The sequence below is a fragment of the Fusarium mangiferae genome (genome assembly GCF_900044065.1).
Source record: "Fusarium mangiferae strain MRC7560 genome assembly, contig: FMAN_scaffold007, whole genome shotgun sequence".
Lineage (NCBI taxonomy): Eukaryota > Fungi > Ascomycota > Sordariomycetes > Hypocreales > Nectriaceae > Fusarium > Fusarium mangiferae.
In genome coordinates this window covers 357,080-371,082 of record NW_024573927.1, presented here as the reverse complement: position 1 = coordinate 371,082, position 14,003 = coordinate 357,080, and the positions used below count along the sequence as shown (strand labels likewise).

The window sequence follows — 14,003 nt, the reverse complement described above, 5'->3', positions numbered from 1 at the left end:
TTGAATGTGAGGCGTCTTCGGGGAGTAATTAGATTAAGTGCTTGTCATTTTCACCCGAAGCTAGAGCAAACGTTCACATATCCCGTCGCTTAAGCTTTTCCCCCAATCTGGTTGCCACAATCTTTCCAACGTCTCTCAACGACGGTGCCCCAAGCATCTCTAACACACTGACTTGCAGACCAAACACTTGACTAAACCATCGCCGCAACTCAATCGCAGTAAGTGAATCAAGGCCAATCTCAGATAATTTGAGTTTAGGATCAACAGGTACGTCTGGCTTGAGAAGAAAATCGTTGACCTTTGCGCCAATCTCGATAGATAGAAAGTCAATCGACTCTTTCTTTGCGAGTAGTCCAATTTCTCCTTCGCTGACACTCTGTAGAAAAGTCTTGAGTTGACTCCTCTCGCCTCGTGTATCGGATTGGTCTCCAGTAGAAAGGTTGTGGTATGCACCCATTCGGCGATCACGACGCCAATTGGTAGGATTCTTCGGATCGTCGAGGTGGAGCTGGGATCTCATGCCCATTAAAATGTGCCCATTGTTCTTCCATGGCGACCACTCACTCGACACGAGATTCTCGAAGCTGCCACTAGCCAAGCTACGACTGCTTGGGGCCGAATTGAACAGCGAAGCCTCTAGGCATTCAAGAAACTCCTTCTCCCTCACAGTGTGTAGACCCTGGAGTTTGATGCTGCGAAGCGCGGATGGATTTTCCGCCAGGTATCCGACGTCTTCGATGCCACATATTGAGAGCACCGATGCGGGGAGGCCAAGAGAGTGTCTGTACTGGCAGAAAGACTCGGTGAATATGCATCCTGATTTGTAGTTGCCCTGGCCAGGCTGGTCGGCAAATGTGACTGCGGAACTTGCTAGCCAGAAGTAGTCCAGGGGCTGGCCGTGGAGTGCTCGGTGGAGGTTCCAAGTTCCATTGACTTTAGGCTCGATGGCGTCTTTCCAATCCTCCCACTTCATTTCCAGCAGGGGAGAGTCCTATAGATATCAGTATTGACCGCTGCAGAGTCTTTTGACGTACCCTTTGAACCATGGCGAGATGAAAGACACCTTTGAAGGGATATGGGGCCTTGCTGATAGCTTCTTCTACGTCCTCCAGATTATTGGCGCTTCCCTTGACTACAATGGCATTGCATCCCAAGGCTTCGAGTTCAACGGAAAACTTGTCGTCGTCGTCCGTCATACCACTCCTTGAGAGAAACACAAGATGCTTAGCGCCCCGCTCCACTAACCAGACTGCCAGGGCTCTGCCGAGCCCACCCAATCCTCCAACAAGAAAGTAAGATGCGAGAGGGTCGAACTGTATGGTCTGTATCGCCACTTTTGCCTCAGGCTCTGATGCATCTATAGGCATTTCAAGGACTACCTTCCCTATATGCTGGCCATCTTGGAGGTAGCGAAATGCCTTCTTAGCATCGCTTGCAGGAAAAGGGGTGATGGGCCTAAGAGGTCTCAGCTTTCCCTGTCTGAAGAACTCTAGAGTTCTTTCCATCACGCTATCGATCTATTAGCTCTGAAATTGTGGAATTCGCAGATAACCTGACTTACTCCTTCACCAAGATAGGCCGCTCTCCTATCAGGTAGTGCAAATCGATACCACAGTACGACCTGTTTTCCAAGAAGCCACCCATGTCAAGTTGGCCGCATGAAACGAGATCGCGCTTGCCAAGCTCCAGGAGGGTTCCAGATTTGGCGACGCACTTCCAAGAAGTATTGAGGAGTTCACCATTAAGATAGTTTAGAACTAGGTCGACGCCTTTCCCTGCCGTTTGTTGCATCACACCATCCAAGAAGGAAGCATCACGAGAGCTGAAGATGCGTTCCCGCAGGATTCCGTACTCCTTGACCAAATATTCCACCTTCTCCTTGTTTCCAACTGTGGCATATATCTCCCCCTCCATCATCTGCACGACTTGAAGAGCGGCGAGACCAATGCCACCGCAGGCAGAATGAACCAACACGCTGGTTCCTTTGCGCATCTTTCCTACGTCAAGCAGTGCATATATGACTGTAGAAAAGCAACACTGAATGGTGGCGGCTTCTTCAAAGCTCATTTCGTCAGGAATCTTGTGCATGTAGTGATGCTTAGCTGTGAAGTGCGTAGAGAAGCCACCACAGTAACATATACTCATGATGCGATCTCCGATAGAAAAGCCAGTAACTGCGCTGCCGAGGCGTCGGACTGCACCAGACACTTCGATGCCTGGGAATACATTTTGGCTCTCAGATGGAATCAGACCCATGGCTGAGACAACGTCGTGGAAGTTGACACCAGCGGAGTGAACTTTTATCTCAACCTGGTCCTCCATGATCTTGGTTGGAATCGCAGAAGCTATCCAGTTCATTGTCTCGAGGGATCCCGGTTTGTCAACTCTCAAAGTCTTCATTACCTCACCGCCTTGGACCTTGTCCAATGCTTCCTCGGCAATATTGATAGGATGGTAACGGCCAACACAGATTGCACCATCATGCACAATGTATTCCTTGTCTGGCTCAAGAGCCTCGCTGTCACACTCTCTAATAACCTTATCGAAGACGCTGGTAATCAGAATACCCAAACGACCCTCATTGAGGTCAATTTCGAGCGTGTAAAAGTTCAGCCCCAGTTCGGATCGAAGAGTCCGAGCAACACCCAGTGTCTGAGCCGATCTTGGATTTGAACACCCGACCTGGCTTGGAGGTATGAGCCACAGAATACTGATAGATCCAAGATTCTTTGTGAATTCTTGGAACTTCGTGAACATTTCTTGGGAAATATTTTCAAAGAAGGGAGTTTCCAAATCAAGGCAAGAAATGATGATCTGATCCTGAGGCACTTGATCTTCGATTCTCTGCACTGTGATTTTCCAGCCTCTAGTTTCCAGTGAAGATGACACTTGGGTAGCTGGATAACTATATGGATGTCGGGCTAGTAGAGTAACAGAAGAAGGGCGAGTGACCACAGGAGGTTCTTTGCTAGCCACTATGACAGCACAATGTCGATATGGCTCTTCGTCGTCATAGACGGCCACATCGACTCCGCTGTAGCCAGCCTTCTTCAACTCTTGGTCCCATCGCGATACAGGCACGTAAGGCTGATCTGGTCGACCATCATCATCCCCCAGCCACCAGCCAGAAAAGTTTCCAAACACATAGTTAGTCAACCTCGATAGGCTGCAAACTTCTGTCATGACTAGTATACCATCCGACTTGAGTAGTTGTCGAATATTCCCCAACGTCTCGTGAAGTGAAGGCGTGGCATGCAACACGTTGGCTGCGACAATGAGATCATATGCTCCAGCTTGAAACCCCTGTTCTAATGGATTCTGGGAAACGTCCAACACGTTAAACTCCATGTTTGGGGCCCCCGAGAAACGATCCTTGGCTGCGGGGAAGAACCCAGCGGAAATGTCTGTGAAGTTATAGACAGCGTAGGCCGGGAGCCCTCGTACCTGCGCTAGGCCTCGGAGAATAGTCTCGGTAGTGCCTCCTGTCCCAGCTCCGACCTCAAGAATGTTGAGAGTAGGGCGAGTGTGTGAAAAAATGCGTAGAAATTTAGAGTAGTCGAAAGTCATGACATTATAGAGATCGGCCAACACGTTGTCTTCGAGCAACGTCTCGATAGCTGCTGCTTTGCCAGTGAACAAGTTTTCCATATTGTCAAAGAGACGTCGAAGTCCAATGGTCAATGCTTTTTGCGGCATTCCCACAAGCTTGCGAGTGAGTTCTTCGATTTTGGAGAGCCTGAGCTCGTGAGGGATATCGAGAAGCTGTCGAGATTGACTGACAAGCTTGTAATCTCCCGACGCAGCAATATCGAGCTGTCTCTTGAGCCAATCTCGAAACTTGATGAAGAAAGGCTGACATGCCTCAAGACTTTTGATCTTTTCCACAGTTTCAATGATGCAAAGAAGGGTCAGCTCTTCCTGTAGGTGACACTCCTCTCTGTCAATAGCCGGTGGAACGAAGAGTTTCGACGCGTCTACAAAGTCAAAGTGCGGAAGCCAGCTGAGTCTCGAAGTAGCGTGAGTTTCGAGTGCTTCAAGCGACGTGTCTTCTCCTAATGCCCTCAATTTCACACCAGAGGCATGCAGGGCGACTTTGCCTCCAGCATCGAGCTCGACGCACAAATTTGTTCCGTGCAGCCTCCATGCTTTCGCATCCATCAAATCTGAGCCTGTGCTAACCTCGACCTCTTCAATAGCTGTAGGTACAACAAGTTCGGAAATGTTTCTAGCCAAGCCCCTCGCTTGAGAGACAAGAAGTAACTGAAGACCTGCGTCTATCGTTGCTGGATGTAGAGCAAACGGGGAATGGCTCTGTGAGGTCTTATTGGATATGCGACCGTGGACACGGTCTCCCGAAGGTGCAGCCGTCGCGTCCAGCAAGCCACGGAACTCTGGGCCGTAGATGAATCCAACCTGTGCAAGCTGGCTATATATGCGTGCACAATCAACCTGTCGAGGGAGCACCTCAGAGACCCAGTTCGTGGTCCTGGCTTTCTCAAGAATGCTTACTTGTCCTGTGCAGTGCTTGGTCCAGCCTGAACCGTCGTACGACGATATGGTAAAGCTATACCATGCAGAGTCGTCAAGGTCGTTGAGGTTGTGAATGCGCAAGCTAGTGGAGACTTCAACTGAGTCAGAAAGAAGAAGAGCTCGATAAGCAATGACATGTCGCAGGCGGTAGCCTGCACCAAGAGGAGACCGGGTTACCTGTCTGATTGCTTCACCAGCGATAGCCATGTACCCGGCGAATGGGAAAACCACGTCTTGTTTCAGTTTATGATCCATAAGCCAAGGCACATCCTCAAGGCTGAGGATGTTTCGCCATTGAGGTTCTAGATCCGATCCCTCAAAGTTACGGGACCCCAGAAGGCAGTGCTGGGGGTACTCTCTGGACCTCCAGGCCTTTGATATGCGACTCTCAGACCAGTATATTGCGCTGTGGTCCCAAGGATAGTTAGGTAAGCCTGATATGGCTTTCGAGTTGGGGAACAGCAGTCCGAGGTTGAGAGCGATGCCATTCTGGTACAGTTTACCTAATGCACTAAGAAAGACGGTCGAGGAATCTTTATCTCGAGATTGGGAAGACACGTAGTAACAGGGTTGTGAGGAGGATGAACAGATCTGCCTCAAAGGTCCGGCCAGGGCAGAGTGCGGTCCAATTTCCAAAAAAACGCAGGCCTGCTTGGATGCAAGCAATTTTGACACAGCTGATGAGAATTTGACCGGTGATGTAAGATTCTGGGTCCAATACGACGGATGGCGAAGACATGTATCTGCCAGCCCCGTGGTGACAGTGGAGAACATCTCAATCTTGGTGGAGGAGATAGGCGCAGCGTGCCTCGGGAGTTCAGACTGAAGAAGACTTTGGTACTTGACACCCAAGGGCGACATATGTTCTAAAGGGCTGTCAACAGAGACACTGGTGTATGGATGAAGAGACTTACGTGAGTGATAAGCCATATCGACCTTGAGTAGACGAGCAAACATGTCAGGATCAGCCTGTTTGATCGCTGCAACGACTTGAGCGACTCGATCTGCATCTCCGGAGATGGTACTGCTTTCCGGGCTGTTCTCACAAGCCACAACAACACCATCAGTTAGATACTTGGAAATGCCTTGCACCCCCATCCCGACGGCCGCCATGGCCCCGCGAAGAGTCTGCTTTTTTGTCACATAACCACGATAGTACGCAATAACAATGGCTTCTTCCATGGAGATGTGGCCAGCTGCATAAGCACCGGCTATTTCTCCACTGGAATGGCCGACGCTAGCAGACGGGGTGAGTCCCAGGCGAGAGAACTTGTTGACTAGTGCCAGCTGGATGGCTGTGCAGAGAGGCTGTGATAGCTCAGCTCGATTTATTTGGGAGGTTTCCGCAGGCTCTAGGAGCTCATCTACTTCTGTTAGCATCCCTTCTGATGTTCAGTTTGGGCCTGTTACCTATGAGATTCCAGCTTGGCGGAAACTCGAGTCTCTGGAGGACAGAGTTCATGGCACTTAAGTCACTGCGAAAATTTGCATCGCTTTCGATGAGTTCTTTCGTCATAAGGGGCCATTGTGCACCCTGTCCACTGAAGACAAACACCAGGGACAGAGGTCCAGAAGGAATTTTTGACAGACTCGAGACCTCGCTTGGCCTTTCGCGCTGAGAGACAATGAATGCTCTATGGGGCAGATACTTACGATGAGTTGCAAGATTAAAGCCGAGATCGGATATGCAATTGGGATTTCTAGCTGTCCATTCTTGATGGTTGCGGATCTGTCTCTGGAGGGAGGATTCCGTGTTGGCTGACAGTAGAAGCAAAGAAGGAGATGTAGCGCTTTGTTGATCGACATTGGTTGAACGTCTATCATGTTCCGAAGTATATGACTCAAGAATAACCTGGGAAGATTGAGTTTGTAAGAATAGAATAGCTGGAAAGAATAGAGACTTACATGAGCATTGCTTCCCCCGATCCCAAAAGAGTTGATGCTGACTCTCTTCAGGCGATCTGACGGAAAGGGTGTTGGTTTGAGTGGGACACTGAGGTTGTACTTGGAGAAGGGGACTTGTCTGTAAGCTAGGAACGCATGAACGATGAAGGCATAGTAGGCTTACTATTTGGGTTGGGATTCACAAGTTTGATGTTGGGTGGAATCGTCTGATGCTCCAGGGCAAGAACACACTTGATGACCGATGACAGCCCGGCAGAACCCTCTGAATGCCCGAGATTGGGCTTGACTGAGGTAATGAAAACTTTGTTCTCTCCTCCAAAGACTCTTCCTACGGCTGCAGCCTCGATAGGGTCACCCGTTGGTGTCCCAGTACCATGGCACTGATCTCGTTAGCCTACCGATCCTCAAATCCGCTGGCGGCGATAGCTTACCTCGATAAATGCAGTGTCCTTTGGATCCAGCCCAATATCATGGTACGCCTTTCTCATAAGAGCTTCATGGGCAGCTCCATTTGGGGTGACGAGACTGGCACATTTTCCATCGCAGTTCACAGCCGTGCCTTTCACAATAGCTCTTATCGGATTGCCATCGCGGATAGCATCAGACAAGGGCTTGATGTAAATAGCTGTTATGGCTTCTGCACGAGCATAGCCATCAGCAGCAGCGTCAAAGGTCTTGCAGGACGCATCTGGGGCCAGTACTTCACCAGATGACATTGTTGCTGTCAAGGCTGGTGTCATGATCATGTTGGCGCCTCCGACGATGGCGCTTGAGGCATCGCCTCTTTGAACGGCGCGACACGCTTCGTGGAGCGCTACTGCTGAGCTGGAGCATCCTGTTTTTATGACCATGCTACCCGATAAGTCAGCGTGGTTCAGATCATCAGAAGAAACGCATACCTTGGTCCTTGGAAGTCATATTCGTACGAAATGCGATTGGCCATCATGAGATCTGCACCACCAGTTGTAGCGTACAACCCTCCTTGGAGGGGCTCTTTGGTGTTCATGATCAACCAATCATCCCCAAAGGTACCAATGTAGCAACCGACTTGCTTTCCACGATAATGAATTTCTCCTGCATCCTCAAGGCATTCATGTGTTATTTCGAGTAGCAGTCGCTGCTGCGGATCAACCCTCTCAAGCTCATTCTTAGTCAATGAGAAGAAAGACGTGTCGAGGCATGAAATATCACCGTCGATGAAGTAACCATGCTTGGTCTTGATGGAGTCTTTGCCTCCAAGACTGTCGTTGAACCCATCGATGTTGAAGCGGCTGCTGGGAATGGGACGTCGGGCATCGAGGCCATGGTACAAGAGATCCCAGTATTCTTCGCAGTTTCTTATTCCTCCTGGAAGACGCAAAGCAATGCCACAAATGGCAATTTGAGCCGCTTCTAGAGTATCAGGGACTGAATTTCTCATTCTATTATGGGGGTGCTGCTCGTTAGTGGAATTGTCGCCATGAGATGCTTCAACGCTGTCGATGACACTTGCATTGGCGTTCTCAACACTCCAAGATGGAATATCCATAGTCGCGACTAACGATTCTTGGCAATTTTCTAATAGTAAGATCAAAGAATACGCACAGTTATCTAGGCTTCAGAGTATAATACCGCCATCAAGCCCCGATCTAGGCCTTAGCATAAATATCAAGTCCTTGACCCAAATGGACACATCAAGTTCGTTCGGCAGAGATTCCTCCATATGCCGTGCATCTTCATCTGCATATCTGGCTCATATGTTTCGCTTACTGACCTATAGATTACCGCATATCGAAAACTAGTTGCAGATCTTATTGCGCCATCTTCTGACTGCTTTGGGCTTGTGGTATAGGTCTGCCGTTCCAGACGGTCGAGACTGCTTGAAATCACACTACACAACATCTCATGCAGCGAGATCGTATCAGGTCTGTTGTCACTCCGAGGCAAAAAACTACATGGCTTGTGCCGGTTTCAATGTCATGGAGAACAGGTCATGCAAGTAAGCAGCCACTTGGAATCACGGTAAGAAAATGCCTCGATCTTAGCACTCCTTCCAAGCATGGTTGAGCAGCACGGCATCGGACTCCACATCTGGATTCTAGAGCATATGGGGCTTTTATTTCGGGAACAAGAGGGCATCGTGTCGCCGTGTCATTGGACTCGGGATGCGGAGATGTTTCGTCCTCTGCTGCAGACAACACGTAAGAACACTTGTGTAACACCTCCTTGCGGAGCGCAGGCGGTCTCAAAGGAAATGATTTCACAATACTGTATTAATAGCCAGTGCCAGTGCATTGGATTACCTATCGCCGTCGATACACGGCAGCCACACCGCTGAGACAAATTCTCGTTACTGGACGAGAGTCGACGTTGCAGCCCCGAAGCTTGATTCCTTCGGTACACGATTATGTTGAACAAAAAATATAACTCCGTAACCTACTCAATTTGGACTGGCTGTCACAAACTGACAGAACCCATCACTAACTGGTCTCTTCCAGCACCTCGGACCCGTTACGCGGCTTCGAGGCCCTAAACACAAACATCATAGCCACGACACTGGTCTCAACCTCCTCAAACCCCGCCTTCAAAGCCTCCTCCAGAACATTCGGATCATCCTGCCAATTGTCAAAGATACCTCTCTTGTTGTAGAACCCAAGCATGAAAGCCGCTGCTCTTCCAAGCGGCTTCTCACTCTTCACCCTATACCCATCATCAGTCTTCTCCCATTGCTTCCCCAACACCGTGCACCCAACCAAAACGCCATCTTTGGTCAGGAGACTCTTGGCATTTGTGATGGCATTTGCTTTGCTGGCTGTTGGCTGCGGCATGTGATGCATGACGAGAAACAGAGAAGCGGATGTGAACTTCTGGGACGCAAGAGATTGAGGAAGTGGTTGTGCAGCATCCGCATGAACACAGTCAACTTGCACTTCTGGATACTTGGACAGAACACGCTGTCTCGCTGTTGCAAGAGAATGCTGACTCAAGTCGACCAATGTCAGATGTTGGTCTTTTGGATCGCGGTCAAGATCCCCGATTGCTCTTCTTGGGAAGTAACCAGTTCCAACGCCAATGTCGACATGTCTCTTTGAGAAGTTGCTAGAGAATAATGGACGAAGATTATTCTGTGCAGAGCAGCGCCAGATGAAAGGGACAGAGATACGCAGGATCAGAACATCGTAAAATGGGAGTGTGAATGGCGTGCACCACGAGGCCGCTGTACTTGCGGTGCGCTTAAGGATTGTCATTGCAACTAAGGATGGGATAAGTATCTAGGATGGGGTCGCGTGTCTGTGAAGCGCGGTCTCGTCTGAAATACTTGGGCTCGTGAACCTCCCATTTTCCGAGCAGAAATCGGGTGCGTGCAGGCGATGGCTTCGAAGAAGACTGGCCACGTACTTTCTAGGCCGAGACATGTACACTGCATGTTCCGTGCTCTGTGTTCCCTCGAAGGACATCGCCGAGACGGTCTGGAGAGTTCCGTGTGAGATTGTTACACGATATGTCTCTAGAGTGAGAGATGGCAATCGGGGAAGCATGGTTACCATGTTCTTGATCACATGCCTTGTTATAAGCATGTTGAGTGGAGAGAGATCACCACGGGGCGGATTTCACAGAAAGATTCAATGGCTTGCACTGACAAGAAAGAATGGTGTGAGCAGAGGCATGGCTCATTGGCGGAACTATCACACTATAGCTTTGATCTGATTTACTGCAGAGTCATACTGCATCTAGCTTTGGGCATGAATGCCTGCCAGCTCATTAGAGTGGATGATCGCAATCAGGAAGAGAGATGACCGAGGACATGATGATATGTCAATTACTTCTCGTGTGATGTACTGCAGCTTGATGAAAATCTTGGCACGATTGAGCGAAATGTCCCGCATACAGATACTGTAGCCTTCATGTTATCACAGATTAATTCTACAGCGTCTGCAACGCATCTACATAGCCGCCAATGTTACTGTTACCTAGCACATACGACCAAAGGTAGTGGAAAATACGGGATCCCGTCCGCTCTCCCATAGTCAAGCCACTAACCGGCGGATTAGTAGTTGGGTCGGTGACGACCAGCGAATCCCCGCTGTTGTATGTTTTTTGCCCTTCTCGACAAGTGGAAGAGGCGCTATCCTTTTTGGTGGACCTGAGTGGGACGGCGAGGGTCGATTGTGGGGATGCTGCCGTGATTGAAGAGACAATCAAACTTTGGGTACTGTCGGTCAGATCTTGGAAGGTAGGGCAGGTCAGAGATGAATCGAGAACACAACGTGGCAGGTGGCAGTAAGGTAGTCACGGATTCAGTCAATTGGAGGAGTGTTCAAGGATGATATGGTCACGGTTCGGATGTCTGGCTGAGGCTACTACAGCAAGACTAAACCCTTGAGTGCGAAAGCTCTCGGGTGTTGAATGACTGCGACAGTGGGATGTAGATTGACGAACATAGCGCAACTGAAGCTCGAGAGAAGACAAGCGGCGTTGCGCTTGCATCCCAAACGCGTATGCAAGTGTTATTGGTGGTGTAATCTCATGGGTTCGGCGTTGGAGGAGACAAGTCGCAAGTGCGTTTGGCTGACGTGGTTATGGTGATGGTAGCGATGAGGAGCGTGCCTAAGGTCGGGAGTAGACGGATCAATGTGTGGAGATGTTCGCTTTACGTGTAGTAAAATGGCTTGGCCAACAATGTTGCTTAGCACGTCAACGCGATGGCTCGTACCGACCGCACTGAGCTCCCGCCCATTCTGACCCCAAGACAGGGTCGTAGGACAGCTCATTGTGGTGCCACACGGGGCCTGTCGCACCCATGCATCTGCTGCCGCCGGTGCATTTGCGCATACTGGCAGAGCAGTCAGCGACGGATTTGTTCAGATCGGTCCAGCAATCGTCCGCGCTGAATGCTCCATCCTGGGCGATTCGCCTGATGGCGCAAGATGCTCGGGTGAGAAGCAGCAACGGAAGGGAGCAGGCGCTCAGAGCAAACGTTATCGGTCGACGACGCGGGTAAGATGTGGGGGAGTGTGTCGGGCATAGCTCGATCATTCAGGGCTCGTTGTGTATGACATGGGGAGGGCGTTTCAAACGGCCGCGCGCCGGTGGTTGATTCGATGGCATTAAGCCTGAGAATGGGAGGTGGTGTTGTCGCATCGTGATACTCGTCTTGTGAGCCTGTTGCTGATTAGCTGCCATGGTTGACGAGTGCGTGCTTCTCCAAAGGTGACGCAGAGGACGGCGTCACGCTGGGGAAGATGCTCGGATTAATCTTGCGCCGCGCTGACTGAGCGCAGGGATCTTTATTGTTGTCGTTACCCTGCACCGACCTTCAAATACAGGCAAATTAATCGTCACAGAAGCTGTGGTGCGGCCTGAAGCTCGGAGGGATATAGGACAGTAATTTTTCTAGGTTTTTCCCCCTGGTTTAATGTAAAAATGGTTGTGTATAAATTGGACGGAGAGGTTTTGCGGAAGTGATATCTTTTCGCATTGAGTTTGACATTGAATGTCAATGCTTACCGTAGATCTTCAAGGCTGAGGCAGCGATCTGTGCCCCGCGTCACGCCGAGTCACTCTGATTCGCTAGAAGCAAATGCCCCGCTGCAGGCTTTCACGTTAGACGCGTTGAAAAAGGAAGACGTCATCGTCGATCGCCAAGGTTCGCATCACGATCTCAAATTCGCCTGGAAAATCGTCACTCATTTGCGCCTCCACCACCAAACACTCTCAATCCCATTCTACCTCCCCTCACATCACCAAAGCACCTTTACATCAACCGCAGAGATAATTCGATGGACTTTTCCTGCCACGTCCGAATAAACAACGAATCCTCCGAGGATCTCCTCCTCGAAGACTCCGGCCTCGAGAGCGGAGACTGGCCATTACGTCAGCCCCTCAATGTGATCGAAGCAGGCACTCAACAGACCATCTACCTCGCCCAACCGAGCTGGGGAGGTTCAAAAGCATGGGTCACGTACGAAGCGAGATACGGACAGGGTTGGAGGAATTTCACGCTCGAGTTTGAGTGTCCTGCTATGCCGCTTTCGAAGAACCATGTCAAGGTCAAGGATTGCTCGAGGGTCTTTGAGATTGATGTTACGGATGTCCAGGAGCGGGGGAGTCCTTTGACTGGTATGTACTGAGCCTTTGGTACTGAGAGTGCGCTGACAGATTAGCGAATGTAACGATTCGCATGGATTCCAAAAAGTCTATGGTCACCAAGAACGATGACATCCGAGCAAACTACGACATCGGCGTCGGCGTCTCATTCCCGACAAAAATGGATATAAAATTCCCCGTTCACGAAAGCATAGTCGTGGCAGCCTTTATCGAGTCCGACATGACATTCCCCCGCGGAACAGTCTACAACAACATCAACGACAAACAATGGGAGTTTTTCCGCGGCGTAGTCTGGAACGACGATCCCTCCTGTCTACTCTTTGAGGACGTCACCGAAGACAATCGCATGTTCGGCTTGGGCGTCGAGTGGTTAAATGCCTTCAAGTTCGGCGATGAGAAATGCATGACCAAGCGATCGCACATGGGAGATCTTCAGTTCTTTCACGGCATGGGTTCAGTGATGGGAGAGAAACCGCAGAAGACGCGCAAGAATATCCTTACGTGGATGGAGGTCATGTACAAACTTGCGTGCGGCGATCAAGATATTTCCGAAGAAGACACTCTGGACGATGTTCTACCCGGGTTCTTCACCAAAGATACCGTGCCCTCGAAATCCGACACCCTCCGCGATCTTATCCTCGCCACAACACCAAAGTACAAAGACGCCGATATTCGTAAACGCGCATTCGGTATTTGTCTCCATATGATCTCCGACTCGTACGCCCTAGGCCACACGCAGCGCCGTCTGCGCAATCCCTCTGATTTAATCGAGCGCGACACTGCAGGCTACATTCGCTTCAAGCCCGATACCTACGGCGACTGGGGCTCTATTCTTTGCTTCCACACATACAACGACCAAGACGGTGATCGCCATTCTCACTATGATGACAAAGACGGTGAACAGGATCCTGCACCGAGGGATGTCACGACGTTCAATGAGATGATCGGCGCGAGGAATGCTATCATGGGCTGTACGGAGATGATTAATCTGTTTATGAAGAAGACGCCTTGGAAGGAGGGCGTGAAGAAGTTTTTGCAGGAAGAGATTTTTGTGCTGGACAAGGATGCTAAGCCGTCTGATCATTTTACTGATGAGAGTGTTGTGTCGTATGTTTATGCGCAGAGGGACGAGGAGATTGAGTATCAGGCTGGGTTTGAGAGAAAGCTCGCCTCTTTGGAGGAGGGTGGATTGAGTCTTGCGCCGAAGAAGTGCGATGGACGATCAAGGGTTATTTCGGCGCTGGCGATGGTTTTTCTTTTCATCAGCGCAATTTTCTTTACGTTCTGTACGATGAGGATTCATGGGCTTATGTTTTAGGAATAATGATTTGAGTTTGAGGCTATAGGGACAGATTGGGATATTGGATTAACGGGAATGGTTGGGAAAGCGTTGTATTTATCATTATACCACTCCAAAATTGATAATTTGTAATACCGCAGGCAAATTTCTGACCCATACATCGTATTGATCTTCGGCCCTT

The 14,003-nt window shown here is 49.9% G+C and overlaps 3 protein-coding genes and 1 non-coding gene across 4 annotated transcripts; 2 read left to right on the top strand and 2 right to left on the bottom strand.

Annotated features, from left to right (window-relative positions):
- Nucleotides 1-73: 73 nt before the first annotated feature.
- Nucleotides 74-7,963, bottom strand: FMAN_13212 (polyketide synthase; the record flags this gene model as incomplete). The annotated part of the gene is made up of 9 exons (XM_041832652.1): nt 74-991; nt 1,035-1,509; nt 1,562-5,396; nt 5,445-5,894; nt 5,941-6,382; nt 6,436-6,548; nt 6,599-6,815; nt 6,867-7,287; nt 7,335-7,963. 9 exons carry the CDS (start codon nt 7,961-7,963, stop codon nt 74-76), a joined length of 7,500 nt encoding a protein of 2,499 aa, XP_041683094.1.
- Nucleotides 7,964-8,894: 931 nt separating this feature from the next.
- On the bottom strand, nt 8,895-9,662 carry FMAN_13211 (uncharacterized protein; the record flags this gene model as incomplete). Its single annotated transcript, XM_041832651.1, has 1 exon — nt 8,895-9,662. The coding sequence occupies one exon, from the start codon at nt 9,660-9,662 to the stop codon at nt 8,895-8,897; it is 768 nt and encodes a 255-aa protein (XP_041683093.1).
- Nucleotides 9,663-10,394: 732 nt separating this feature from the next.
- Nucleotides 10,395-10,510, top strand: rrna29. The gene has a single exon (XR_005994019.1). It is a non-coding gene; the product is annotated as a ribosomal RNA (ribosomal RNA).
- Nucleotides 10,511-12,194: 1,684 nt separating this feature from the next.
- FMAN_13210 (uncharacterized protein) lies at nt 12,195-13,840 on the top strand (the record flags this gene model as incomplete). The annotated part of the gene is made up of 2 exons (XM_041832650.1): nt 12,195-12,534; nt 12,579-13,840. The coding sequence occupies 2 exons, from the start codon at nt 12,195-12,197 to the stop codon at nt 13,838-13,840; spliced, it is 1,602 nt and encodes a 533-aa protein (XP_041683092.1).
- Between the last annotated feature and the right edge of the window lie 163 nt (nt 13,841-14,003).